Genomic DNA, 27428 nt, shown 5'->3' with positions numbered 1-27428 from the left:
TCTTTGGCAGGACATCTTTCATCCTGGACGTGACAAAAGGAAAAAAAACATGATTTACAGTTTGCAATCATTAATGCAGCCATGAAGCATGACGCTGAGATCTCGCATATATTGATTGTATGGGAGCGTGTGGTGACAAGTAAAGGTGGAGCACCAGGTCTGGAAGCAGGTATATTAATATCATCGTGTGTCTGCCATCACTCTGCCTCCTGCCCTCCTCGGCACATGGCTGCTTACATCCGCAGAGCCTGACAGCAGAACGCACCCCGGTGGCGCACTAGAGGGAAGTCTGCGGTGGCACCTGATGTTTACACCGCAGAGCTCTCTTATCTCCCTCTCTCTCTCTCTCTCCCCCCTCCTGAGCCCGCAGATGAGGTTCATTGCTTCGCATCAGTCACGTGGTTTTCCTCAGTGAAAGCTCCTTTGCCTTCCTGCGGCTCCTCGGCTCAGCCCAGCGATGTTGAGGCTGAGATGTAAAATGCAACTCCAGAGGGGCCCGCTAGTATAGGAGTGAAGTTATGGCACGGCCGTGCTCGGAGGGAAAGGTCCTGCAGCAGCTCCTCTCTGCCAAAAAGTCCATCACCGGCGACGCGCACGCATTTCTGGGACGCACCACACCGGAGCGAGAAGCCCCCAAATTACGCACCAAATTAAACTAATTGAATTCGGGGGATAGAAGCGAGTCGAGGGTTGAAGGAGAATTCAGGTAACTTTCCCAATTTTATGAACATATGTGTGTGTTTTTTTGTTTTCATCTTTATTTGCTTTCAACTAATCAAGCAACATAAACAGTCCAGATATCTAGATACAGCCTAGAATCTGAGATCATTTATTTACAATTCCTTTTATTGGTGAACTATTTTTCCTCGCCAAACTTTTCTCTGCAAAAAAACATAAATTGTTTTTTGTTCTCTGTCAGGTTATTTATGGGTGTATACCCCCCCCCCCCCCCCCCCCCCCCCCCATATTGCGCAGGTTTGTGGCTCTTTTTTTGTCAGCTAGATGACGTCTTGTTGAGATTCACTGAACGACCCTTATCTCGCCCCTCCAGCACCAGTTGACTGGAGTTGAGTGAGGGGCTGCGATGCAACAGGCCTGAGTGGAGAGAAGATCACCTCTGGCTCACAGCCTGGCACAGTAAGACCTCTCTGTTTTCTCCTCAGTCATATGGTGTTGTGTGGGCTAAGCCAAAAAGCTCTCAGCTGAACGCTCATTTAAGAGCCTGTAATCTCACAATTCCTCAGGACTGATGTCTGGATTTTCTCAGAACAAAATGAAGAAGTTAGATTTATCTTGGAGGAAACAGTCAGACAGACAGACCATGCAGGAGAAAATAGCAAGAAAAAGTTATTTGGAAAAGTTTTGAAAAAACTGGTATTTTTTTAGAGTTGTAACACTGTTCTCTTACTTTCACCATGCAGAGTCAGAAATGTAGAAATGCAGATCCAGTTTAAGAAGAAATCTCCCAGTGAAACAAATAAGAGCCATTTATTAATTGAGGTTTGATAATATGCCTAATATAACAATATTTTCCTGTTTTGTACAACTTTCACTCTGCCATTAGATTTTAGCTCATAGGATTTTCAGTTAGGCAATGCATTTCTGTTCAGCTAATTTAGCTCAGACCTTGTGTTGCTTCATGTTTCTCTCCTGCTAATTCAGTTCATATTCAGCTGTCTTCAAGTCTGTTTTCCTGCTAATTCAGTATTTTGGTTGTTGGACTGTGTGATCTATTTTTCTTTTTCACCGATCCTCTGACAATAAACTTGATTGTTTACTGTGAGCACTTTTCAGCTGCCCATTTTTTTTTTTTTACCTTGAAACATGTCTGTGCAGATGTTCTGTCAACTCTTGCAGTGAAGCTGACATAACTATTTAGTGAGCTGTCCTTTAGTAATCCCTTTGACAGGTCCTTTCAAACCACTGGCATTCAGGCCCTTGTTACATCAGTCAAACGACAAACTCTTCCTCATACATGCATTTGTTGACAAAGGGGCACTGAGCTCTAAACTCAAACAGGATGTGTCACAGCAGGACAAGTATGTTGACACTCTAAACCTGGGCGAGGAAGTTTCCTAATGTACAGCTGTGGAAGATGGGGGTATTCTCCTGCTTTCCACACAAACAGCATTTTTCCTCCTCACTGAGGTTGGGGTAAGAGCTCAGAAGTCGGCCACAAAATGACACCGAGCTAAATTTAATTGATTAAACTTCCTATTATTAGACAACATATATATATTGGAGGGGCTTGTGAATGGTCTATTTGATAGTTGATCTTTTTAATAATCCTCTAGATGTGTCTGCATGTGTGACAGGTCACCCTGAGCCTGAGAAAGAAATATTCAGTGCAGCTATTACAACTTGGATCCACCTATTTGTGTAAAACCTTCCTTTATTCAGTGGCCCAGATTAAAAGGGCTTGATTTCTACAATTGCCTCTTTGGCACCCACACTTTAAAAAAAGAGAAAGAAAGTAGTCTATAACATAGACAAATTTTCCTCTTAATATTGTCACATTATACTTTTACCACATTTTGCAAAGCCAACACAATGCAGACTACATAATGATTAGAATATATAGTTTATGATTTGATAACACTTGAAAAGGGGTTTGGTTAAAGTACCTCACATGTTTTCACATCGTTGCTGCATCCATCTGCATCACTCTGACATGTTCACGTGACTATTATTACCTGCCGTATCCCCAGCTGAACTTCTTGCTGACTTTCCGTCACAGATGAGCATCTTTTAGTCATGAGATCTGCTTGTCACAGTTCTCGTAGTGAATGAAAAGAGAGTGCGACACTCTGTCTCTGTGCTGCACATGTTGAGTTAAACTGCTGACTGAAGCATTATTTCTGCATCCCTGTGCAGGGGCTGGATTCTCTAACCTCTCATAGCCTGAACCGATGTCCATGACATTTTGTTAAGGGGTTGGGATATTCAAATTTGTGAGATTTTGCAACATTTTCATTGATTTCTCAGAATATTTCATGGATCTTGATTTAAAAAATCATACTTATTTAGGGAACTGATTTCCATTAGTGTGCCCAATTTGGTGCACCTAAGGAAACTATTGGACCTTGATGGAGGTACAGTATGTGACATTCCAGTTTAAAAAGCAATGGGGACAAATACAATAAACTGTGACAATGCCAGCAATAGTAAGTGAGGTATTTCCCTAAAAAATTAGGAAAAAAAACAGGTTGAGGTACCAGTGCTCTACAGCTTGGTGACAATTGAAGATTAATTTCCTGTGACGAACTTTGTAAAACTTAAAGATTTAGATTTTATATATATATATATATATATATAAAATCTAAATATATATATATATATATTTAGAGATATTACAGTTTTGAAATTTCAAGTACAGTATTTTCATGTCCAGTCCCCACGTTATTGTCTGGTGAGTGTAACTTTATAGTGTGTCTCTGCTTTCAGGTGTCAGATATGGAGTAATGTTTTATTTCAGTTTTTAGTTGTACTCTTCTTCTTGCAGGTAATCTTGATGCAGCCATAGTTCCAAGTGCCCTTCATCAAACCTGAAGATGACACTCAGAGAATAGGAGTTGTGACATTATTCTTCACCTCTGCAGCCTGCAGGCATACAACCAAAACCGTATAACAGGTAACCACACAAGATGATCCAATCAAAATTATCTGTTTCATTCCTTTCCTTCACATTTGAAGTAGCTCCCAATGCTATTTAAATCTCTATCCTGCCGGAGGAAGCATACGTTATGCTAACTCTAGGATTTACTCAGGTATCCTTTAGCGGTTTTGGTATTTCTTGCTAAGAATGTGCAACTTTTAGGAATAGTTCACCTGAAATTTGTATGAGATGATCACGCTGTAAATAAAGATGGATGATATGACAACCAAAGTGTCTCGATTACCACCTGGTGGCTGGCTGCTGTATAGGTCATAAATCCTGCCTCCTTCATGTTAATGGGTGGGACATTGACAAAATGAAAAATCAAAGTACACGTACATTTTTTCTCAAAGATGATTAATTTAGGTAGTTCAGATCACACTGACGTATGTGTTCATTTTTCTGCAAAGTTTGGTTTTAATGAATTATTGGTTGACAGCTAAATTCTAAATTGTGAAGAAGACCTTCAAACGTACAAGGGACATTCAACATCTCTTTCTAAAAAACCTTGTCAGTATATTGATAATTCAAAAATACAATTTATATGTTTACTTAAATTTCATCAAAGCCCTTAACTACATATATGTAATGTGTCGAGACAGTCATGGGTGTAAAGTGCAACTTGACTGGATGGCAGATGTCAAGTTTAATATTTGATTTGGGCGGTTTAGCTGTCTGCCCTCTCACCTGCATTCTTTCCTGTGGCTGTCTGTCTTCTTCTTCTTTCAACCATGCATACTATAGATATTGCTGATATGCAAGTGAAACTCTGATACAATCACTTTTACTGTTCTGTGTCTTGTTGCTCATGCTCACTTTGGTGTAAATTAAAAAAAAAAAAAAGGCACAAATAAATAATCTGTGATTGTAATATAACAGAATGTTTCCATTACTAAAATTAAAAAGAGAGAAACCACAGTGACTACCAGAACATTTAGAGACAAACTCAACAGCTACATTTAAAATTAATTTCTTCTCTTTGTGATGAATTATAATGAACTTATAAACATATCCTGTAAAACAGAAATCTTTTCTTACCATTATAATATAATGTATATGGTTTACAAATCAGTTGACTGGTAGAAAGGTGGAAGGAGGGTGTGGCAGTCTGGGCAAAGAGAGTGAACCTCTGCATTCCTTACATTCCCTCAGTGATGGCGGCTTACGCAAAGCAAAACGTTCTTTTTCTGGAGCTTTGTCTTAAATCGCTCATTCACTTCCCCCTCTTTATTGGACAGTAGTTTTTTTGTGTAATAAGCAGTAAATTGAGATTTCATACACATTATCTTTTAGCATCTTCTCTGGCTGAAAATAGAAAGATGTTTGTGTAATGTTTTTTTCTCCCTTGTTCCACTGTTTTATTCTCTGTAAATGGCAGACAAATATAAATGTAGAGCACTAGGGGGGTGATGATGGACAGGGTCTTTTTGGACAGATTATATATGAACGTTTGGTTATTCCCTCTAATTTAAATTACAAAAATAGAATTTGATAGGAAAAAAAAAATTTTAAAACCTTTAACGAACATTTTCTATCAATATCAATTTATACCCGATTCTGTTGTGCATAAGTCTGCTTATTCTGACACAAAAGATGAAGTGAGTTGTAGTGTAATTGTCATATGCTTCAGGTCAGGGAGGAGCCTCTTAGCAGAATTTGCCCAAGGATAAACCTGTACCATTGGAGGCAATGGACCATCAAAAATCCATAAAGTTTTTACTGGCCCTGCGTGTCTTTTTCCTGGCGCCCACTCTGTTTAACTGAGAGAGGTACTCCCTTTTGAACTCCTGAATCAGACTTTCAGAAGATCTGAGTGGCATCTCATTGTCTGTGTGAGTCCTTCCTCCCGCAGGAAATACATTTTTAAATGTATATCTCTAAAAATGGAATGTAGGTCAAATGGAGACAGAATGTGGAGAACATTCATTCCATATGTCCTGCTGGTAGTGTGCAGTAACATGGTGTTAACACAATCCTCCACAGCTCCAACCCTCGCAACTCCGGCACGTTTACAAACATGCACAAAAGCACACTCTGAGGACAACTTGTGAACAGCACATGGGGGAAATATTTTCCCCACAGTACACTGGCCCAATTCATTCCCCTTTTTAATCCGCTCTCTGCTCTCTCCTTAATTTGGTCACGGCTTTTTATGCAGGTTTAAGTCAGACTGAGTAAGTGCTGAACGCCACTGGTTTATTATGCCCCCTTCTCCTACTGTGTTCAAGGTGACTTTCCGTATCTGAGGCGAGGTTTTATTATACATTCTCCATGTGTTGACAAGGTGGTTGGGAAAGACTGTTTTTAACAGACGTTTCAATTTAATTACTTGCTGACGCACACGCAGACCTGAGAACAGCTACACACATGTCACCACACCGCGATTTATTATCTTGAAAAGCATGTTAACTCAGGACATGTTGGCACATTATTATACTCAGAGGTTAAAGTGGGATTCAGGCAGATGAGGAACGACTCTGATCCACATACACAATTTGTTAAGTTTAGGAAAACACTGTAGAGTGTTTTAAAAAAGAACAATATTCACTGTGAGCTATTTTGCGATTTTTTTTCCACAAACATAGGCAGACATATTGATTTACTTCATCTTTCAATGCACTAAACAACATTGGAGGCGTATTGGACTTTCCTGCACATTGAAAAGTGATAAAAAGACACGGTGCGTGATGCCAAGGGGTCCTGACCAATCCCATATGTGACAGGTTCAGAGCAAAGGCCCAGTCACATGAACATATCAGCAGCAAACCTTCTCCTCCGGTTCACTTCCAATCTCTGTGAGCGAGGAAGAGGTAAAACATTTGCATCCTCTAGCAAAGCAAATCGTAGTGTGGCTTCATGTGCTGTTCAACTTTGGTGAACTTTGACCTGCGAAATACCTTTTGCATTTGCGTATGTGTGACCTGGCCCTAAGACTGGAGTGACTGCAGCACATTTAAAGTAAACTCACCTGACCTTAATATGTATTAAACTGCCAATCTGATCAATTTTATATTGGCAGGTGTCACAATGTCGTTCTAATGTATGTCTTGAATGGCTGACTAACGAAGAATTTCGTATTTTTTGCGATAATTTTAAATGTTTGGTTCTTCAAAAATCTAATTTTCAGAATTCAGAAGAGAAGGTCTGAGGGGAAAGAGACAAATAAGATGAGATCAAAGTATCAGTACACATATATAAATTGTAAGTTGTTGCAGAGGGAGTTATTACCCAGGTTAAATTCAAGGTCACAGTCTGCCTGCTTGGTTTGCAAACTGCAGTGCAGTTGTGTCACATCACAGGCAGAAACATGTAGCTCCTGACTTTCCTCTCAAAGGAAAGTTGCATACTTAAGGCTTAAGTCATATGTTACACATATACTGTACACAAACACAAAACACATGGCAAAACATTATGCACACCAAAAATACATGGTATTATTAATGCAGTGTATTGACCCTCCACTGCAATTGGACAATAAAAACATCATTTCCTACAGACCATGAGTGTGAACACACATTTATATAGCCTGTTAATTTCAATGTTTTTAAATGTACTATATAGGTCTCCTAAGAAAGGGTTTCTTTCTCTTTCCCATCAGAACCATTTCTACTGTATGTACCCTTGAGATCTTTTAAATGGTTGTGTGAACATTTCCATCCATATAGGACGGGTTTTAGATGTGTATTGTTTACATCCTTGTCTGCGTTCCAGTAGACATCGTCCCGGCCTTTTAGAGCACATTGCTACAACCACCAACTCTTACATCATATGTGCATGATAAAGGCTTTGCTATGACAGCATGAGAAGGAAAAAAATGCCACAGGGCTTCAAGTCCTTTTATCCAAAATAATTAAATTCCGGTTCTGACGGAAACAGCAGTGTAAATTTGAGCAAGTCAGTCATGTTTTTCGACTGTGTGGTTTCAAGTTGTTCAAACGCTTCTTCTGGTTACTGAGTGTGAATGACTAAGGGTTTCCTTGTTTTACTCTGCAAGGTTTCCAGATAACTTTGTATAACCACCTCCTTGAAAAGCCAGAGAGTTTTCCTTTCACAGATTAAATTATCATGAGACATCATCATCATCAAAGCACATTTATACATGCTGTTACATGCTGACAGGGAGCTTAAATATTGCACTTGCTCAGTCACACTTAATGTTAACACTGCTGAGTCCTTTGGTGAAACTGCACTGTAACTGAGCAGTTTCACAGCTCAGTGACTTAACAAGTTACAATACACATACAATAATACCGTGGTCTGTCGTCAGCAAAGCATCAAATTGATGCCAATGGATGAAAACAAGTTTTTGATGTGCAGGTTTCTAGGTGGTTGTATGAAGCAATGGCAGTGAAAAGAAAAATAACAATATCAGTGATTGATTTAAAAGTAGTTGAGCTTTTTTTAAGAAAGAAAACTCTTATATGCTTTATATTTTTCTTAAAAATGTGAAAAGCTATAATATGCGGATTCAACTGTGAAACCATGTTAGTTACCACATGAACGTTTTTTTGTTTATTTTCTATGAATCTTAAACATGACCTTCAAATGCTGCACCTATTTCTATTTATATTCATGTTACCACGTGATTGTGGATGCTTCCGATTATCCAGTCTGACCTGAAAACAATATAAGTTTTTATTTTCTTCTAGTGAAACAAAGGCAGCCATGAACCTGTTCAGGAAGGACGCCATGAGCTCAAAGAAGGAGAAGGATAAAGAGATCGAATATGAGGACCCTCCAGATGGAGGCTGGGGCTGGATGGTGGTGCTGCATTGCTTCCTGGTATGTCCACTTCATGTGTATATTATGATGGTGACTTATCCAGTGTAATAATGTCAAAGTATTACCTCTTGCCTAATGGCAGATGGGAAAACTTAAAGGGTAAGAGGTATAGAGAATGGATGCCTGGTTGGATCGATTTATTGGCATCTAGTGGTAAAGTTGCATATTGCAACCAAATGAATGCACCTCACCTTTTAAGCATGTAGGAGAACCTACGATGGTCTTCAGATTAAAAAACATAAAATAATCTCTAGAGTCACTGCTTGGTTCATTCATCTGTTATGAACGACTGTAGAGGTGCAACAATGGCAGACTTTGTGAAACACAACCCACCAGCTGTGTAGTATAAAAGGCTCATTCTAAGGTAACGGATGATTTTTAGCTTCAGGTGAAAACATCATAATGATTCAATATATTATATTTAATTTTTGATTATTGATCCTAAATCCTAAATCCTGAACCTCAAAAAAATAACAGATTCTGGAATTTTTACACAAATTTGCTTCAATATTATGCAAAAAAGAAATGTGTTGGAAAAATCTTATCCAATAACATTTATCATCACTTGTGCCACTTTTTGTCAACACTAATTGTTGCTGTAATTGCAGCTGATGGTCTGTTTCTCATTATTTCCATGTGTGTACTCAGGTAAATGTCCTTGTGATGGGAACACTGAAGAGCTTTGGGATCTTCTTTGTGGCTTTCCAAGACGACTTCGGAGGCTCGGCAGAGAGCATCAGCTGGATTGGTTCCATCATGTCGAGCATGCGGCTGTCTGGAGGTTTGAATCTGCATCGTCTATGTAGCTCATTTGATTGAATTCTCCCTCCTTCTTTAGCTCTTGTTTTCCTCTGCATGCGTGTTTACTCTCAAGGATGAACGGCAGAAAACAAGCGACATATTTAGATCCTGAGGTTTTGTGCTTCCTCCTCTGTGTGTATTACAGCACCCATGGCCTCTGTGGCGTGTGCCAAGTTTGGAGCTCGGGTGACCTCCATCACTGGGGCGGTGCTGGTCAGCGGAGGCTTCATCATGAGTATTTCAGCAAACAGCGTGGTGTTCCTCTACGTCAGCATGGGAGTGATAGTTGGTGAGTTGAAATGAGACTCAAATTAAACAGTTTTTCTATGGCCCTCCTCTGCATGAGGACAGCTATTTAAGTCGGTGGATGTCAAACTGGAGGGTGGGGGCATACAGCCACTGCAAGGGTGGCAGGGGAGGTAAATAAACAAGTTCAATTCAAGTTGGAATTTCTTTATGTGTTGTTTCCCCTATCATTATGACACAAATATGTCAAATTCGTGACTTCTGAAGTGGGTCACGACAGAAAAAGTTTGACAACTACTGATTTAAGGACATTGTTTGTGAACGACTCTCTCTTGACTGCCCACATTCCTATGACTGACATGCTCTTTGACCACCTTTTTCACTTAGGGATGGGTTTCGCACTACTATACCAGTCCTTCTCAGTGGTCACAGCTCTTTACTTTCGAAAGAGGTTAGCAACAGCGTATGCGATTGGACGTTCTGGGATGGGTTTGACGTTTGCCCTTGCCCCGTTCACTCAGCTGCTCCTGGACCTATATGCCTGGCAAGGTAGGCAGCACAAATCTTTAAAATTAGCAGCCAGTGTTTTCTCAGCATTTTCTGTGGAAGGTTGAGTTTTATTTTGTTCCACAGGGGCGATGCTGATTCTTGGAGGTCTAATGCTGAACCTGGTGGCCTCTGGCATGCTTCTGCGACCCATCAATGTAAAGCCTCCTGTAACAAACGCTACCTCTTCCCCCACCCAAAAGAGCCCTGCTGTTTCCCTCAAGAGTGCCTCAGAGAAGGAATACACCAAGGGCTGCTTGAACGGCTCCTCTCACTTATCCAATGGCACCGCCAAATCAGACTCTTCCCCTTCCCTTGCTCCCCCTCACAGGGACACTGAGGACCTGGGGGGCCAATGTACTCAGGGACCCGAGGACCAGTCAGTGAAACCTGAACTGACCAGACTGGTCCTCAGTGGTGTGAATGGCCACGAGCCTCACCATGACTCGGTTCAGTGTAAACCCACCACTCCGGACGGCTCAGCCGAGCACAACGGCGGCATGAATGGTTCCACCATTGTTGGACATCCCTCGCATGCCAGCACACCCAGCGAGGTGGCCGTCAGAAAAACCAAAGTACTGGATTTTTCCCTGCTTAAGGACCCGTTCTTTTGCATCTACACTTGGTCCGTGGTCTTCAGCCAGCTGGCCTACTTCATCCCTTATTTCCACCTGTCTGCCCGAGCCAGAACCCTGGGCATCGATGCCATGGATGCTTCATTTATCATCTCTGTGGCAGGTGAGGCACACATCGGTCAAAAGTTCCTACTGTGCTGTTATTATCCATCTAAAAGGAATAGTGTGGCAGAAGTCTATTCGCTCTCTTGATTAGGGTTACATGATGTGATTAACACCACTATCATGTTTATGAGCAGAGCTGCTTCTCGTAGCATAGCATCAAATAGAAAAGCAGAAACAGCTCCAATCAATAATTCACTAATGAGTTGAATCTCTTCAGTGGAATGTGTACAAGCACCAGTGTAAAAACAAAACTTCGTTCAGCAGATTACACAAAAGAATTAAATATTTTTTACACAAGACAATCAGTCATATATAAATACACAGGCGTCTGAGAAACATGATTTTCACACACACACAGACGGTTTTGTTTTGTGGTCGATCAGTAAAGGGTGTGTCCTGTAATTGGTGTCACAGTGTTTAGTTGTGAAGAGCAGGTGAAGTTCAACCAGAAATCCCCTCTTTAACCTCACCTCCCTAATTAAAACATTTTAAATTAATCTAATATCTAATATCTAATGGAAGAACCCTTTTCACAAGACTTCCATCCCTGGTTAACTCTGTAGAGCTGTTTTCAGACATTCACTGGACTCCAGATATTCTTCTGAAATTATGTGAGAACACAAACATCCGAGTCATTGTCTGCAGATATTCTTCCTGCCGGCCCCCTGGTTAAAACTCAGGAGAGTGAGCCTATGTGAGAGTGGAGATGGATATTTTATGGAGAATTGACTGTGAGTGAGTGGGCACGATGATGATGTTTCTGACATGTGACACACATAAAACAAAAAAAAACAAAATGGATACAAAGATGTTAGAATGAAAGACAACACTATTTGAGAGCTTTTGTTGATAAGGGGCAAGCCTGCATTATCAATGTGCTGTTAACAGAAACACGTGGAGGAATCTATACGTTATGTCCTGTCCCCTTTATGATCAACCCAGCAGGCGCCACCCTTCACCTAAACACTCCGGACATTTTCCTGTTGTTGTAATCGCATCTGACCCAGATAATCTCCTGAAAGACAAAGTCAGGATAATGTCTGGACAAATTGATTTGCACATTATCTGGAGTTCACATCTAACACTGTAACTGTTCATTTTTGTCTCACCTCGTCATACTTTTTAAACATAGGTAATTGTTTAATGTCCCTTATGAAGGTCAAAGCTGTTCTCATCACGAAAGCTGTTGCACAAATGTCTATTAGATAAGACACTGCTTACACATGTCTGAGACATGGATAAAGCTCAAAGTCAAACAAACACACTCTTTATGAACTGACTGCTGTGTATCTTTGACTGTGGCTTCCAGCAGGAATTTCATAGACTGTGAGGAAGGAGGTCCAGGTTTAAGGGGTGATTCAAAAAAAAAAAAAAAAAATTCCCTAGTCAACTTCTAGGCATTAATTATTTGTGAGCTGCTCAGTCTCTGCAGTCTTATGTAATGAATGTGCTTACATAAAAGCTGAACTTTGGTCCACTGGCCAGGGTGGGTGGGTTCAGCAGTACGCCATTGATGAGGCCACTCCATATGAACAGAAAACAGCATTAACATGTTGACCACAGGCCACATGTGCGTGTGTAATTCTGTAGGAGTGCTTTGTCAGGCTGTGTGAATAATTGAAATGCTCCAGATGGGGTCGAGCATTTATGAGTTACTTGCTTCTGTTTTGTAATCTCTCCCTCCGTACTCAGTAAAGGTATGTGGAGAGAGTGTTACCTTTTAAATGTAACTTTCACATGGTTTGAAGATGTATTGAAGTTGATGGTGTGATAGATGCACATACATACAGTTATTTTCATTGCGCATCTTTTAAACTTGTAATTACATCTGATTGTTTCCTTAAAGGGAAAATTCACTCATTATCTACTCAGCACTTTGCCGATGGATGGGTGGGTGAAGTGTTTGAATCCACAAAACACTTTTAGAGTTTCAGGGGTAAACAGCGTGGCAGCCAAATCTATTACAATAGAAATAACTGATGGCCGATTCTTCAAACAGAAAAAAACAGAAAATGCCTCCATACTGCTCCTGTGGTGTCATCCAAGTCTCCGTAAGCCTCGACATTCAAATTCAACTTTAAATGGTGTCATTTACACTGTGGTTAGCCTAAAGGTCCGCTCCCAGAAGTAGCGATGCTACCCTGCACATCGCACGTATCCTTGGGCGAGAGTTTGTGTGCAGTGTTTGCGTACTCATACCTCTGCCAAGATCCTATAGTCCTTTTATAAAACTACATCTAACATTCACTATAGCTGTGTTTTTATTTGGACCTGTATCAAAATGTAATAAGTTCATCCCTGACCTACACCGCATCCTTCCACAAAGTTCCGTCCTGTACGTTTTGCATAATCTTACTTGCAAACAAACCAACCAACAAGCAAATGGACAGTGGTGAAAACATGTGGTCCCATGACATAAAACTAAAAATAGATATTAAAGAATTGTACAATATCCTGGTTGTATGTGCTAGTTTATCAGCTTGGCACATCTTGACTTGACTGTAATTGCCCACAAAAACGTTTCTTCAGGTCACCTTCAGGATTATTTTTGGGAGCTATTTTTGACCCCACCTCTGACACAAGAAAAGCATGATGCTGACACCGTGATAATATCCGTTAACATTTATAGTAACACTACACTACACTCTGTTTTATGTTTCACCCTTGGTAATTGTCATTTTATGCTGCATTCACTTGAGATGGGAATTTCCAATGGAACCACTTGGTGATAAGTAATGAACACTATGCTGGTTTTTACTGGTGGAAATTTTGTGTTTTTCATGTGGTTTTGGAAGACATCATTTTTTTAAATTTAGCAGGACATGTTTTTTTATAGCCCAGATATTTATGCAGCCTCCTGGAGATTGATGTCACATGTAGGAAGCAACAACTATTGTTACTCCAGTGTCAAAGGCCTGTCCATACCTGGTTCTAGGCTTCATTACTTTTTTAGTTGCCATTGCTTCTTCAGTGTTCGTTTAGGTCAAATAGCTAAATTCTCAATGACAAGTTCTCCTTTTTGGAGAGATGTCACTGTTACATCTCTTTCATGCTTCAGGCTCTTTGTGGAGGATGGATTTTGTACAACTAAGAAAATCTTATTTTAGGTTTATATTTTGGGGTTTATCAGTCATTTTAATTTCACAGTAATACAAACTACTGTTGAACATAAATTAGAATATGATTGGTGGATTCTGAACACAGCCCCATCCTCTATTGTAACACACTAATGGAACAAGTGTGCTGTAATTATATTCCCCAAGTTATTTTAGGTTATAGGTCACATTGAAGGTGGAAAAAGTTATGAAATTATTTATTTATGTCTAATTTTTCATATCACATAACCCTACCTTTTAAACTGGGCTGTGTACGCTTTTTATATCCACAGTATGTTATCCTGACTTCCAGCAAAAATACAGTGTTACCTTTGTCAACGTAGACGAAACCGCAGCTGAGCGCCACCAATGCAAGAGAAAGTGGGGAAAAAAGACAGAGGACGCAAGAAAACACTACTTCCTTCACGAGAAAGGCAGCTGAGATGGAGGCATTAATGTTTTGAGACCAAACTATGATTGGGGTCAAATAACATGGCTGTGTGAAATTACACTGGATATACTAAAACAGGTTTTAGACCAGTTTTTATGGAACCTCATCTATTGAGCTGTAAACAAACACTATCTGGTGGGCTGTTGGTTTACCAAGATGAGGATTTGTCCCAGCAAGTAGCAAGCAACACGTTTGTTCTGTCACATTGTCTGGTCATGTGCGCTGTAATGAGAGAGAAAGAGAGACAGAGCAAGGGAGACAGGGTGCCACCAGCACCACAAAGCCGACATCCCAGTGTCCCGCTGTGCCTCCTTCCCCCGGGCCCAGTGCTCGTCATAGAGGCCCATTGACTGGGCTGAACGAGGGAGGCCACTATCATCCGGGTCGGGTCTGTTCGTCAACTCTCAGCCACCGAAACTGGAGCTAACTGAAGTCGCTAAGCAACAGCTTACCGAGTAAAGTTGTTGGCGTGGTGACAAGAGGGGGCTCTCAATGTTGTTCATGTCCAGTTCTAAAGTGGCCGATCCTTTTCAGAGGCGCACTGAGGCGGCAATCTGTACAAAAGAGGAGGCAAGACGGGCCAACAACAACGTCAGAGGAGCTGGAAGGACCAATATTCCTGTTATGAGCCGCTGCTTTAATCTAGTGATGAAATGTCGTGCTTTGAATCAGAGGGATTGCAGCTTGCATTTGTTGACACCCTCCCTGTTTAAGACATAGGCACAAGCAGACTCAAAGACTCAGATGCACATCTCAAATGGAGAAACCAGATCAGGACAGGGACTGTTCTCTGGTGGAGGGGAGACAAATAAATTCAGGAGAAACCCATTACAGAGGAGCAGGTAATGAGAGGGTGTAGAGCAGGAAGTGAAACAAGACAAGAGGTGAATATTTCATAATAAAACAGGTAATAATTACTGAAACACAAGGTTCTCTACTTAAACGATATAAGTGCATGGTCTGAAGCACATGACAAAAGTGCATGTGCTGTTTGGACAAGAACATTTACGACTGCATGAGTCTGAAATCAACATTCACGTTGCAAATGGCGCATTGGATGCATTGGATGTGAGACAGGGCCCATAGGAATAGACAAACACGACATTAGCAGCAGCAGGATGAGATGTGACAGCTAATACACCTATACATTTTAGAGCTACAGAGAAAACCGGACAAAACTGATCAAGTCCCCAGTGCACTCAGCTTCAGCTGCTACTTGGAGAGGCCAAATCCAAACCGCATTGTGCTGCGTTTGAACACGAACAGCTGTAGGCCTGGAGAGACCTGCTGAGACTAAGAGACACAAACAAACTCACAACTCGTCTGTATGTAAGCAGGAGACACCGCGGGACGTTGTCTTTGGGTCGCCAGAGAAGGACACACAAACATAGCACAGCTGCATCATGTCATCTCGCTAACCTCGGAGGAGAGGGACGCTCTCCATTCTGTTATGTAAGGAAAGTGGAGGCGTTCACTGATGGGACTAAAAAACTGTTCATTCATTTGGGTTTCATTCAGAGCCTCAAAGATTGAAAATGTAACTGATCATCATTTATTAACGTCCACGTGTTGATGGATGTAAGATGACATGTAAATTCTTAACTTGGCACTTTCACGTAAGTGCTGCATGAATGCTCATATTCAGCAGATGTTTCTTCTGCATTGGTTTGAGCTCAGTGTGGAGTTGTGCTGCAGAGGCTGAGAAAGAGGATGGGTAACTCTGATCTGCACAGAACCAGTTTGTTTCATTGATCAGTGTGGCTAAGCGCTGCCTGCTTGTAGCTATTCCTGTGACAGGTCAATACACCACTGCAGTTTCCGCATCGCCTATCGCGTTCCAGTTGACCTCAGCACATATTTGGCCAGTCATCATACTGTACCTGCATGGAGCATACAATCTATCAGGATGGGCTGGATTGTAGCTGAGCTGGGTGTTGTCTGTGTTATTCAGTTCTTAACATGCAAATATGTTTTTGCCTTCTTTCTCTGGTATGGCAGCATTCTTATTTCACCGAAAGGAGACAACAGGGACTTGTCTAGACTTGGTGCAATGTATTATTACATCTACGCCCCTTTGTTACAGGGTGCATCACATTCTTTCTTTGCCCTACAATCACACAAGCACATGCACGTGCAATATATTCCCACACTCCTTCCTGCATTTGTTTTATAGAGCAGACAAGAGGAGCATTATTCTAAAAATACCAAAACACTTGGTATGCTCAGAGCTTCCTGCATCCATCCTTCACAGATTATTTCAGGTGAATTTAAACTTCACTACCAGTTATGTGTTTGACAGATAAATAGATAAATGTGCATCCGCCCCATGAAACCTAAATAGTAGTAAATATGTTTTTAAATAATTGTAGATCACTCTGGTTTCTAGGCTGGAATGAATCTGGATTTCTAAAGGAGAAGAGAGCAGCTCTTTCCAAACAGCAGCTTTCTGTTACTACCTGAATATTTTATTGTGGTGGATGTGTTCCCCCCCGTCTGTCCCTCTTCTCTCATTCCTTCCTTTTAAGAGGCTCCTTTCATCTCACTCTCTCCTTCACAGTTTACTTTATTTCTAACGTCGCTTTTTATTTTATTTTCAACATACATGATTGATTGGTTGTTTTTTTATTACAATACACCATTATTTAGAGAAAAGAAAAAGAACAAAAAAGGAAAGAAAGAAACCAGGGTAGCAGCATCAAGAACAATGTTGAACAAATAAACCATCCTCGTGTTTTTTCCCAGATTTAAAAGTAGTATACAATTTGTTTTGTATCACAGCATGAATTATCTCAAGGGACTTTAAGGTGAGATCGAGACCTTACAAGATTGAGACTCATCTGCCTCGACTGGTTGTAGTGAGAGGATGAAACTGTGGGAGAGAAGAGAGGAGGGTAGAAAAGAGGGGAGGGAAGAAAGAGAGAGACCAGGACCAGTTGTGTAACATTTCATTTAATATAGATATTCTGAGGCTAGTACAGAAGAAAATGTTATTCATTCTCAACCTCTTGGAATTCAGACAATTAACCTGTTGTCCTCAGAGATGTTTTTCATCAATTAACTTTTAGGGCCAGAGGAAGAATTCCTGTTCTCAGCTGTGCAACTTAAGACCTTTGACTTCCTCAATACATTTGCTGTAACATAAGTGTGCATGATGTGAATTTAAAACATTTTTCTTCAAATGTAGCAAATAATTCCTCTAATTGTGTTCAGGCTGCATGATAAATTCTTCTACATATACATTTACACACATCTCACACAAATGTATCTCCATCTGCCCATCCCCCCCACCTGTTTGCCTCTTGTTACAGGTATCACAGAGACCATCGCCCAGCTAGCCTCGGGGTGGATGACAGACAGGAACCTGTTTCATAAATACCACTACCACAAAGCCTACCTGATCCTCTGTGGCCTGGTCAACCTGCTGTCCCCACTCGCAAACTCCTACATCCTGCTCATGGTCTACGCCATCTTCTTTGCCGTCTTCTGTGGCGGCTACATGGCGCTGCTGCTGCCTGTTCTAGTAAGGAGACCATCATATCCGAGCAGTGTCATGCCTGTGTTCTCACTTCAATCAACCTCTGTTACTATAGTTCACCAGGATTAAAAATTTCAGAAATAATAGATAAACAGATTTATTTGGTCAAGTTTGTTTTTGCATGAAATAATAACAACATAAATGTGTTATTAATATATAAATTGTCCGTTAAGGTGTAGGCTGAAACTGAGACGCCCATTCTCATCACACATAGCACTTTACTCTAGCGCATCCAAACTTTTACATATTCTTCACTATCCAGATAATAACTATTACTTTACTATCACCATCTCCAACACATAAAACCCAATATTATTACTTCATTAATTATTAATATGATTATTTATCTGGGACTCTATTTTTAAAACATCCTTTAAAACTGTACATTGTGCTTTCAATTCATTCTCAAGATCATTCGATGGATTCACCCCTTTTTTCCTTTAGTCCTCGCCCTAAATGCTTTGTTACAGGTTACAGGTGCCATACTTTTCTTTTAATTAGTGATGAAAAATTATTAATGAAATTCATGTGAGGGTTTCCTGGAATAAGCTGAGAAGACTTTCGTATAAATGAAGATCTTCGTTCAGTTGGTTTGTCCACATGGTTTATATTATTCATTGTTTGTGGAATTAGTTGTCCTGTATTCGGATCTGTTTACAGCAGATAAACTGAACATGCAACAAGCAAACAATAAGAACATGCGTGCAGCTAGAGCAGAAGGAGGTGTCTTTTCTTTTTTATAGACTTTTGGTCACAAACCAAAAAATTAGACAAATTTTAACTACATGAAAAGTAAGAGGATCACCTCAGTGATTACGAGACATTCTCTGGAGATAATGAATTTCTGCACCAAATTTCATAGATTTCATCCAATAGTTGTAGAGGCAGTTCACCTAAAGCCAAGTTAAGGGATTGGCGATACCATTTAAAGATTAAAAATAAAATAAAAAAGTAAAAATGTCAAGGCAATAATGCGTTTCTTCTGTCTGGACCAAAGCGATAAAATATCACAGTGAATGAAGACGTTCTTTAAAAGATAAATTCAACAACTTCTTCCAAACCCAACACAGCTAACTCGTTTTTGACTAAATACGTAATTTTTCTCAGCAAACATTACTGGTGTTTTAGGACACTCCCCATTTTGCCAGTTGGTACAAAAGTCAACAGTAAACTCAGTTAAATTACAACTTTCAAGGATTCAAGGGTTTATTGTCATATGCACAACAATTACATTTTGCAGTCGCTGGCAATGAAATGCTTGAGTCACAGGCTCCCCTCCAGCCATGCTCAGAAAATGACACAAGGGAAAAAAAAAAATAGAATATAAAAAATGAAATAGAATATATACAATAATAAAGCTAAAGTATTAAAATAAAATAAACTCTGTGTTTCTACAAAGCAGGGTTGGAACAAATTGTCCCTACACCCTCTGGTGCAGGAAGTTGTAGAGTGTATGTTGTGACCAGAGGACAGACCTGTTGGTCAGGTGCTCATCCTGCAAATAGATAATGATCATATAGGTTAGAGGTTAGGTAAAGGCAGAGCAGCACATTCTCCAGACTTAAACCCCAGCGAGCAGGTTTGAGTGCAGTACACAAACTCTGAGCAACATTTGATTTTCCATCATAGAAAGAATCATCACAAGTAGGAGTAGGAGATATATTGAAGAAGTATATCATGATACAAATGTTCCTATCAGTTGATACTGATACATATAATGTTCAATGTCACATTATTTTTTATTTGAAGTTTTAAGACAGATTTTTGATATTGAGTGAAGGCTCTAGTTTTAACCCTACAGACAATGACAACACTTGATAAACGGCTAAAGACATCTGACCTATTCACTGTGCTTATGCAACGCAGAAGAAATATTAACATTGATTTAAACATTGTTATATCTCTATTGATTGCTATTGCTATCAATGAAAATTATTTTGAGATAAATATTGATATCTGGTTTTTTTCACCCAACCCTGATCACAAATTTGCTCAGATGCTGGATGTGCAAAAACAAGATCTCCAATTGTTAATTTGGTGTTCTAAAAGTTTTATATACTGTTGCCAAACTTTCACTGATAAATTCAAAGATGTTAGAATGGTTCAGCTCAGCTTTAGTCATAAACTTGTCATCGTCACAGTGCAGTTAAGATTCTGTGACTCCGTGGTCCCTGAAGGCTCACACAGTGCTCTCTCTATATCACTTGACTGTTCACACGACACCATCAGCGTCACTCTCGCTATTATCAGAGGTTAGATTATTAACCACGCAAGACCCTTCAGTATTAGATCATATCAGACTATTATACCGGGTGAATTCACAGTAAACTCTATTTGTGTTGGGGGACTTTTCTACCACGTAAAGGTGAAATTACATCATTACATCATTGTGCTACGTACTGAGAGGGAAAAGTATTGTTGAAGCAGATGATCGGTGATATTCCTCAGCTGCCGTTGTGGGTGGAACAACGCATTAGGTCAGCGAGTATCCAGTGTCTTGAGGTCCCATCACACCTGAAAACAAAAACATGAGAACATATGTGGTGTGACTTCATTTGGCAATGGTGCAGTCTCAAAGGCCAAGACTGGCCTCAGGGCCAAAAAGATGAGAAGCGTGACTGGAGACCATCTTGGGATGGGATCGCACCGACCGTGACACTTGACAACATGGTGACGTTGTGAGCCAGTGCTCGGTAGTCATTACTAAATTATTGGATTTGTACTCCTGGGTTTATCCACACCCATCTTCAAGATGGGACTTCATTGTGATCTGAGTTTTGATACCATGACATTACCGTGCCAAAGTACTCAAAACCTGTTACAGTTGTTATTCCCGCCACAGCAGGAATACATTTTGCCATGATTACACACACACATACCTCACACACATACTTCCAGCTTTTTGAGGTCACTCATCATGGTTCTTATCCAAACCTCAACCATCACAAATGCCTAATCTCAGCCCTTGGCCTTACCTTCACTCAAAACTATTTTTAACCTGAAACCTGACACACACACAGACAGATGCCCATTCTCTTTCCTTTAGGGAACTTTTTTGTGGTCACTACTCAAATGAGTACAGGCAGAAATGACGTCACTGTCACAGTGGCCACAGCAGTGTTTACAGCAGATGAAGGAGCTGTAATTTTTAGCTGTAAGGTGAAAAGAAGGGCCACAGCAGTGGGGTAAATAATGTATTGAATGTATAAAACTAAGTAATGAATATTTAAAAGACGATCATATAAAACAATTTTACCAGAACCTAACAATTATAAAGCTGTAAATATGGGCACTTTGAATTAAAGCATGTCTGCCCCTGTTTAAAAAGGATGACAGGTGTCTACACGTCATAAAACACGCTGTCATCATGTCCTGCCATCTAGTTTGAACTGAAGCAAGTAGTGACTGTTATCTGAGACGTTCTTTTACGACGTGTGTGTTTGTGTTGACAGACATGTGCATCAAAATTATGCACCGTAAATCCAAAGGCTAACTAAAGGGTCAGCCTAAGGCCAATGTGCAAAGCAAAGGCCTGGAAGCTGCTTTCACTCCCAAAGATTAATGACTCTTTCAGCTCGAGGCAAATATTAGAACTGAGTTACTGATGTTTGCTGACGCAGCTGAAGCAGTGACATATACCTTATATTTTCAGTTATAACAGGTTTATAAACTGTGATTTGGACATTTGGTCGTTTGAGGTTTCACTTGCTGTTCTTTTCCCTTTATTTATAAATCAATTTTAGTTTCTTACATTGTAAGCATTTAAATTGATGAATCTTTTCATCTTCCTGGTAGAACTGGATGGCCAAAAACTACTGATAAAAATGTACATGTCGATATTGATGTTGATAATGATCATGAGAACTGTCACATTATTATTTCTTTTAACTCTTTTAGTCTTTAATTCTTCTATATGAGCAGAGACTGACAAACAACAAAACATTTAACCTATGTGAAGCAGATCAATCATGTGTTACACCTCCTCACTGTGCTTATGAAATGCTTTTGTGCTAGCGTTTTATTGCCCAGCCTATCGCTACTTATTCATGTGAGTTGTACAGAAATAAAATATACAAAACACTCACTATTAGTTATATCAGTTAGAGTCAGTGGTAACGTGTTGTTCTGCTCTTCAGGTCGATCTCGTGGGGGCAGAGAAACTCAACAACTCCATGGGCTTCTCCATGTTCTTTGTCGGCCTGGGCTGCCTCACAGGGCCTCCGTTAGCCGGTGAGTGGATTGTGCCGTTTAAAACCTTCAGGATTTGTACACAATAACAAATATTTATACATGTGCACTGCATGTGCACAGGATTGGAGCCAATAGCCATGACGTTACTTTTCCTGAAGTGATTTGTAGCACAGAGTGAGAGGTTGAGGCTTGTACACAGGTGTAATAGCTTCAAACAGGCAGTAAGGGAGTGCAGGGTTGGGTGATGGGTCTGACATTTTTCTTTTGTCGTTGTTTGAGGCCCTGAATTTCTTGCAGTGCCTCTAAGTGTGTGTTTGCCGGCTTATGAGCACGGAACAGACTATGGAGGATGAAACTTGAAATGCACTGGAGAAAAACAGCCTAAAGTTAGTGCAGATTGGGACTTTGGGGGTTGCTGGATCAGATTTCATGCTGCCTACGGGCGAATCATGTGTTCATGGCATGGTTTGAGTCACTTTGTTTAAGTGATGGCAGATTGTGCTTGTTAGCCGCACAGAGCTGTTTCTAATCTGAGATCAGTTTTTTGTTACAGTGTTTTTGTCAGATCAGGTTGAACAATGTCCTTTCTAGGTCAGCTCAGAAAATACCAGCAACACCGATCATCTGGTCAACACATGAGATGAACCACTTTATATCAATATATGGAGCACTGAAACTTTGCGCAGAGCTTTCTCTGACTGTGTGAGGTATTTCCAGGAAAAAACAATCTTCTGGCCCTTGCAGTTAACATTTGGCCCCAGTTAAAGTGTAGTGGGGGGGGTATGGGTGTTTCGGGATTGAAATATGACTAATGACCCCCCTTTAGGGTGAAACGGAAATAGCCAGAGGCTCTGTTTACCACCCCTGTAGTTCAAGTAAGAAACTGGTTTTAGGTAAAGCGTTGTTGTGCCTTCGGGCCACAGGTTGTGATAAAATCCCTGTTGACCAGTTTCTCTGTCAACTGTTTTACCAGCAGCCACCGCGCCTGCTTTTCATTTGCCTCCCACAATGCACCTGTTTGAAATGAAATGTCAACATGACTCATTGTTAAAGAAAACAAGTAAGAACACAGGAATTAAGTTATGGTACACTGCCACCTGCATATAGTCGACACTAAGGTCATCCATATGCCAAACAGGTGAGCATTAACTATCTGTAATGTGAAGAATGAAAAAAAACCTTTCCAATGAGAAACACAAAAAGTTTACTTTTAGAAAGTTATTTAACCATTCCAGACAATATTAACTTAAATATACTTAAATTAACTGACTGATATTTGAAAAACATAAATGTCCATAAAGAATTTTAAACAATTCTTTCACCACTTTTGAATAAAGCATCAACTATTAATAGTTTTTACATTTTAACGTTGTGGCTGATAAATTAGTTTTGTATCGAATGGTTTCTGATGGTAATGATTGCTTATGAAGCTGTTCTACAGGATTAATAAGAGTAATTGGGGTACAAGGCATGGAAAATACCTTACTTATTCTTTAACGTCATCTGAAATAGCTTTTTTATTTGGTGAGCCTCTTTAATGGGCTTTAGTTTGACACACACTGTGAACTAGTTTTGATTGAGGCCACACTGTGATGGAAATGTTTGCAATTACTAATCAATAAAAACAATGATCTTTTATTATTATATTACTATTGTTAATTGCTATTATTAACTATACCATTATTAGCGAAACTCCAGCTCAAAGATGAACAAATTGGGGATTTGTGGTCACTTTGACATCATAATGTTGTATTCTATGAATACACACACTCAAATGTATAATTTGCAATTAATAGATCTTGTCGATCAGTAGAAAACTTTTTGCCCAGATTTGAGTGTGTGGTTGGTCCTTTCTTTGAGTTGGAATTTTGTTTTTTACAATATCTCTGATGCCACATTAGCAGTGTATATACTAAATCATAATAACCACAGACTGTATCCGGCCATTATGATGTGCAGACAAACTAGACACAGTGTGAAAGCACCACCTCAGCACTTGGCATTATATACAGATAAAGACAGGCTCTTGAAGTGTTCCTGTGTTGTTGCTGTTTTGCAGGGTTCCTGTACGACTACACTCAGACTTACGACTGTTCATTCTATCTGGCCGGGCTCTGCTACCTGATCTCCTCCCTCTCCCTGTTCATGGAACCGCTGGCTCGGCGTTGGAAGGCCAAGCAGAAATTGGCTCAGGCCAAGAGGGCAGAAAGCAGCTGCAAGACCAATGGCTGTTTCACCCTCGAGCGCCTGCAGAACGGCGTTGTGTAAGAATGACACCCAGGGAGAGCTTTGCAGTGGCTCTGCAAACCTTGGACCATGGACAGCAGCTTAATGTTGGAACCTAAGTGACTCTTAATGTCTGCAAGAGAGTAACATAGGATGGGGGGTGGGGCATATGACCACAGTAGCATGATTTTTAAGAGCGTACGGTAGTTGGGACGTTATTAGATTATTGTATTGAACTTTTAAAATGCCAAATTTTTACAGTAAAACTGCAAAATATTATACCCCCTATCTTTATAGTATCAGAGATACATGCATCCCAACCGAGAACAACACCCTACAGACCAGAGCCAGCATGTTAGCAGCTAAGCAACCACGACTTACTGAAACATGCTCTGTTTTCGAATACAACAGCTTTGCAGTAACATCTCATTGCTGGAAACTAAGCTATGCAGTTGAGCTTGACTTCCGGTCTTCAATTAATTTTTCTGCGATGACATAAATGCAAGCACATATCCACAAGGGAAGGCATTTCACCTGATCTCCTTGAAAGCCTTTACCTGTGTCTGTACACCTTATCTCACTGATATGCACTTTGGGCCAAACTGTGATCATGCTGCATGACATTTCCTCTAACTTAGATAGTTGAGATACTGACCAACAACGTAATTGCAGCCTGCCTCTAAAGACACAATGTGTAATTTGCTCCATATAGATCACAAACAAGAAAGAAATAGAATATCTTAACCCAAACAAATGTTTGTGGGCACAAGAATAGATTATATGGTCAATTCTGGCATTTAGAGGTATAGAAATGATTGGGCAAAATGTTCAACATGTGAGCATTCCTTTCGTCTTTACACATTTTACGCTCCTCATCAACTCTTTCATACTCATTCATACCTTCAGCTTTTCTTATACCTTTTACAGTTTTTCTGTAGGTTGAAGTTTCAGTCTTTTTTTAAAGATTTTTAGAAACTATAACGGCTGGTGACACAGATCTGTGCTCCTAAGGGAAAGTGCTTTACAGTTTTTCTGAATTCCTAAAACACTAAACCCTGTTCTCTAAACAAAACTGTCAACTGGTAAAACAACTTTATTGAATCAATTACATAGTTGGCAGGAGTGTTCAGATATCCAACAATAAATCTTTTTCAGTAATTTTTCAGTAACAGTTTTTTTTTTCGAGCTATGCTCAGAGTTCAGTGTTTAGCATTTTTTTAATGTAATGTTTGCTGAGTAGTGTTTATGCATGAGCTGGCTTTCTGTGTTATTTGATGGCACTGTTTGGTTCTGGGTAAAGATAAAATAGTTTTGAATCAGTTGTTTGATTTTGCAAGACAAGTCAAACGTTTTGTGAATGGAGTTTGAATTTTTGTGTTTACTATTTTGATAATTGGAGAGGAAGTTTCAGGTCATTTGTTTTAGCGATTCAGAAAAAAACTGTAACTTAATGTTTTAACCCTTTCACCCCTTTAAAACCCCGTAATATAAACTGACTTTGATCTCTCACCCCTGAACTGAGAGCTCAGCTACTTTCGGAGTCTGTGCAGACATGTTGGACAAACCTATACTGAAACTGCTCACAGTGCACATGCTTCAACTGTCTCCCTCACGTTCACTTCAGGCGAACTTCCAACAGCTTCAAATTCAACACTGTAATGTCAAAGTTTGACATTATAGCTCTCGGTTGAAACATGCTCTGGTTGGTTTCATAGCTAAGACATGTAATTTTAACTGCTTACAAAAGAAGCTGACGTCTCAGTTGCTTAAACTCAGTAGAGCGCATAACTCCGCCAATATATGCCTGATATTTTTCTCATCGAGATCCGCAAATGATTCCATGGGAAATCTGTGAAAATGTCTTTGTGTAGTCTTCAAATCAAACAAAACAACATGACCTCCTTGGCAGAGGTAATTCAAACTCTGCTGCTGTCACCTGCGCTCCTTTCAGTTCTTTAACTTCAATCAACCCCTCAGCTCCTTACACCACATCTTAACACCTTTTTACCCTGTTTACAATCATTGCATCTGCAATTTTCCACACAGATGAGCTCACTTCATTCCCCACAGAAATGTTGATATTAAAACCTCAGTGGTGACCTTTTTAAATGCTGCAACTAGAAACTGCTACTTTTGTGGGTCAGTAATGATAATCAGCATTTAAATCTCCCTGCAGATATCTTGTATTTGGAAGTACCTGCTGATAAGAAAACACTCACGCACTGCTCATCGTGAGAGAACAGTTCTATGCAAAAGCTCACAGAGCAGGATTTTGTTTTGTCCGCCCGCCTACACACACAATCATTTTAACTTTAGTTAAGATTCCAGCTCCTGAAAGAAGAACTCTGTTTGGTCGTGTTTAAATGTTTTTTAATGTGTCCTGAAGAAACGAACCACAGAGAGAGCTGACAGAGCTGTTGTCTGCTGAACAGCCGGAGCTTCTGTGTGATAAAGTGTCATTTTATCAGCTTTTTATGTCTGTAAATCTCTGACCCACTGTGTTACAAAGATGTTTTGCCAATGTCGCCCGTAAAAATGCAAGGGCCCCCACACTGACTGTTGCCCAGCCTTTACAGTGCCTGCAGGCAGCCAATTAATGGCAATGCAACTTATTATTTTATTTTGTTTATACATGGGAGTCTATTGGTTGTTGAATCTTTTTTTATATATTTAGTAGAGGTTTTTGTTTTGTCAGTGGATTCCTCGTTTTTCACCGGTTTGCCTTACAAGGTACTGTGTTGTATCTTAATTAACTTCCTGTGATGTCAGCCAAAGACACATTCGAAACCTATCTACAACTTGAAGCTCATTATGAGTGATGAGTTTGGACAGCGTATATAATTTAGACCACTCTGACCATCCATTATTCAGTCATCTTCAAGTCTTGATTATGGACGGCCCAGAATCCAATGTGTTTTGTTATGCTGCCCTCTTATGGCAGAGGAATGCATCTACTTAAAGAATGCTGTGTCAATTAGTACCAAGTTATTCCCCCTCAACTCACTTTCACAATACTGAGCAAGGCTCTTTGTATTGTTTCAATAACGACAGTCATGCACACAAGCTCTTTAGCCTCACGGGTTGTATTCACCACCAGTATGCTTTCAGGATTTAGGGCCTCTGTATATTTTGTACCATAATAAATCTTTTATGAAATGTA

The 27428-nt window shown here is 40.0% G+C and overlaps 1 protein-coding gene across 1 annotated transcript; it reads left to right on the top strand.

Annotated features, from left to right (window-relative positions):
- The first annotated feature begins 10 nt into the window (after positions 1–10).
- On the top strand, positions 11–27428 carry slc16a4 (solute carrier family 16 member 4). Its single transcript, XM_020089470.2, has 11 exons — positions 11–706; positions 1052–1137; positions 3503–3631; positions 8305–8437; positions 9086–9218; positions 9384–9527; positions 9872–10033; positions 10118–10768; positions 17625–17836; positions 21988–22081; positions 24102–27428. The coding sequence occupies exons 4-11, from the start codon at positions 8321–8323 to the stop codon at positions 24308–24310; spliced, it is 1722 nt and encodes a 573-aa protein (XP_019945029.2). The 5' UTR covers positions 11–706; positions 1052–1137; positions 3503–3631; positions 8305–8320; the 3' UTR covers positions 24311–27428.

The sequence above is a fragment of the Paralichthys olivaceus genome, chromosome 6, assembly GCF_024713975.1.
Source record: "Paralichthys olivaceus isolate ysfri-2021 chromosome 6, ASM2471397v2, whole genome shotgun sequence".
Classification (NCBI taxonomy): domain Eukaryota; kingdom Metazoa; phylum Chordata; class Actinopteri; order Pleuronectiformes; family Paralichthyidae; genus Paralichthys; species Paralichthys olivaceus.
Note: the sequence above shows the minus strand (reverse complement) of the source record. Positions and strands in the feature narration are given on the sequence as shown.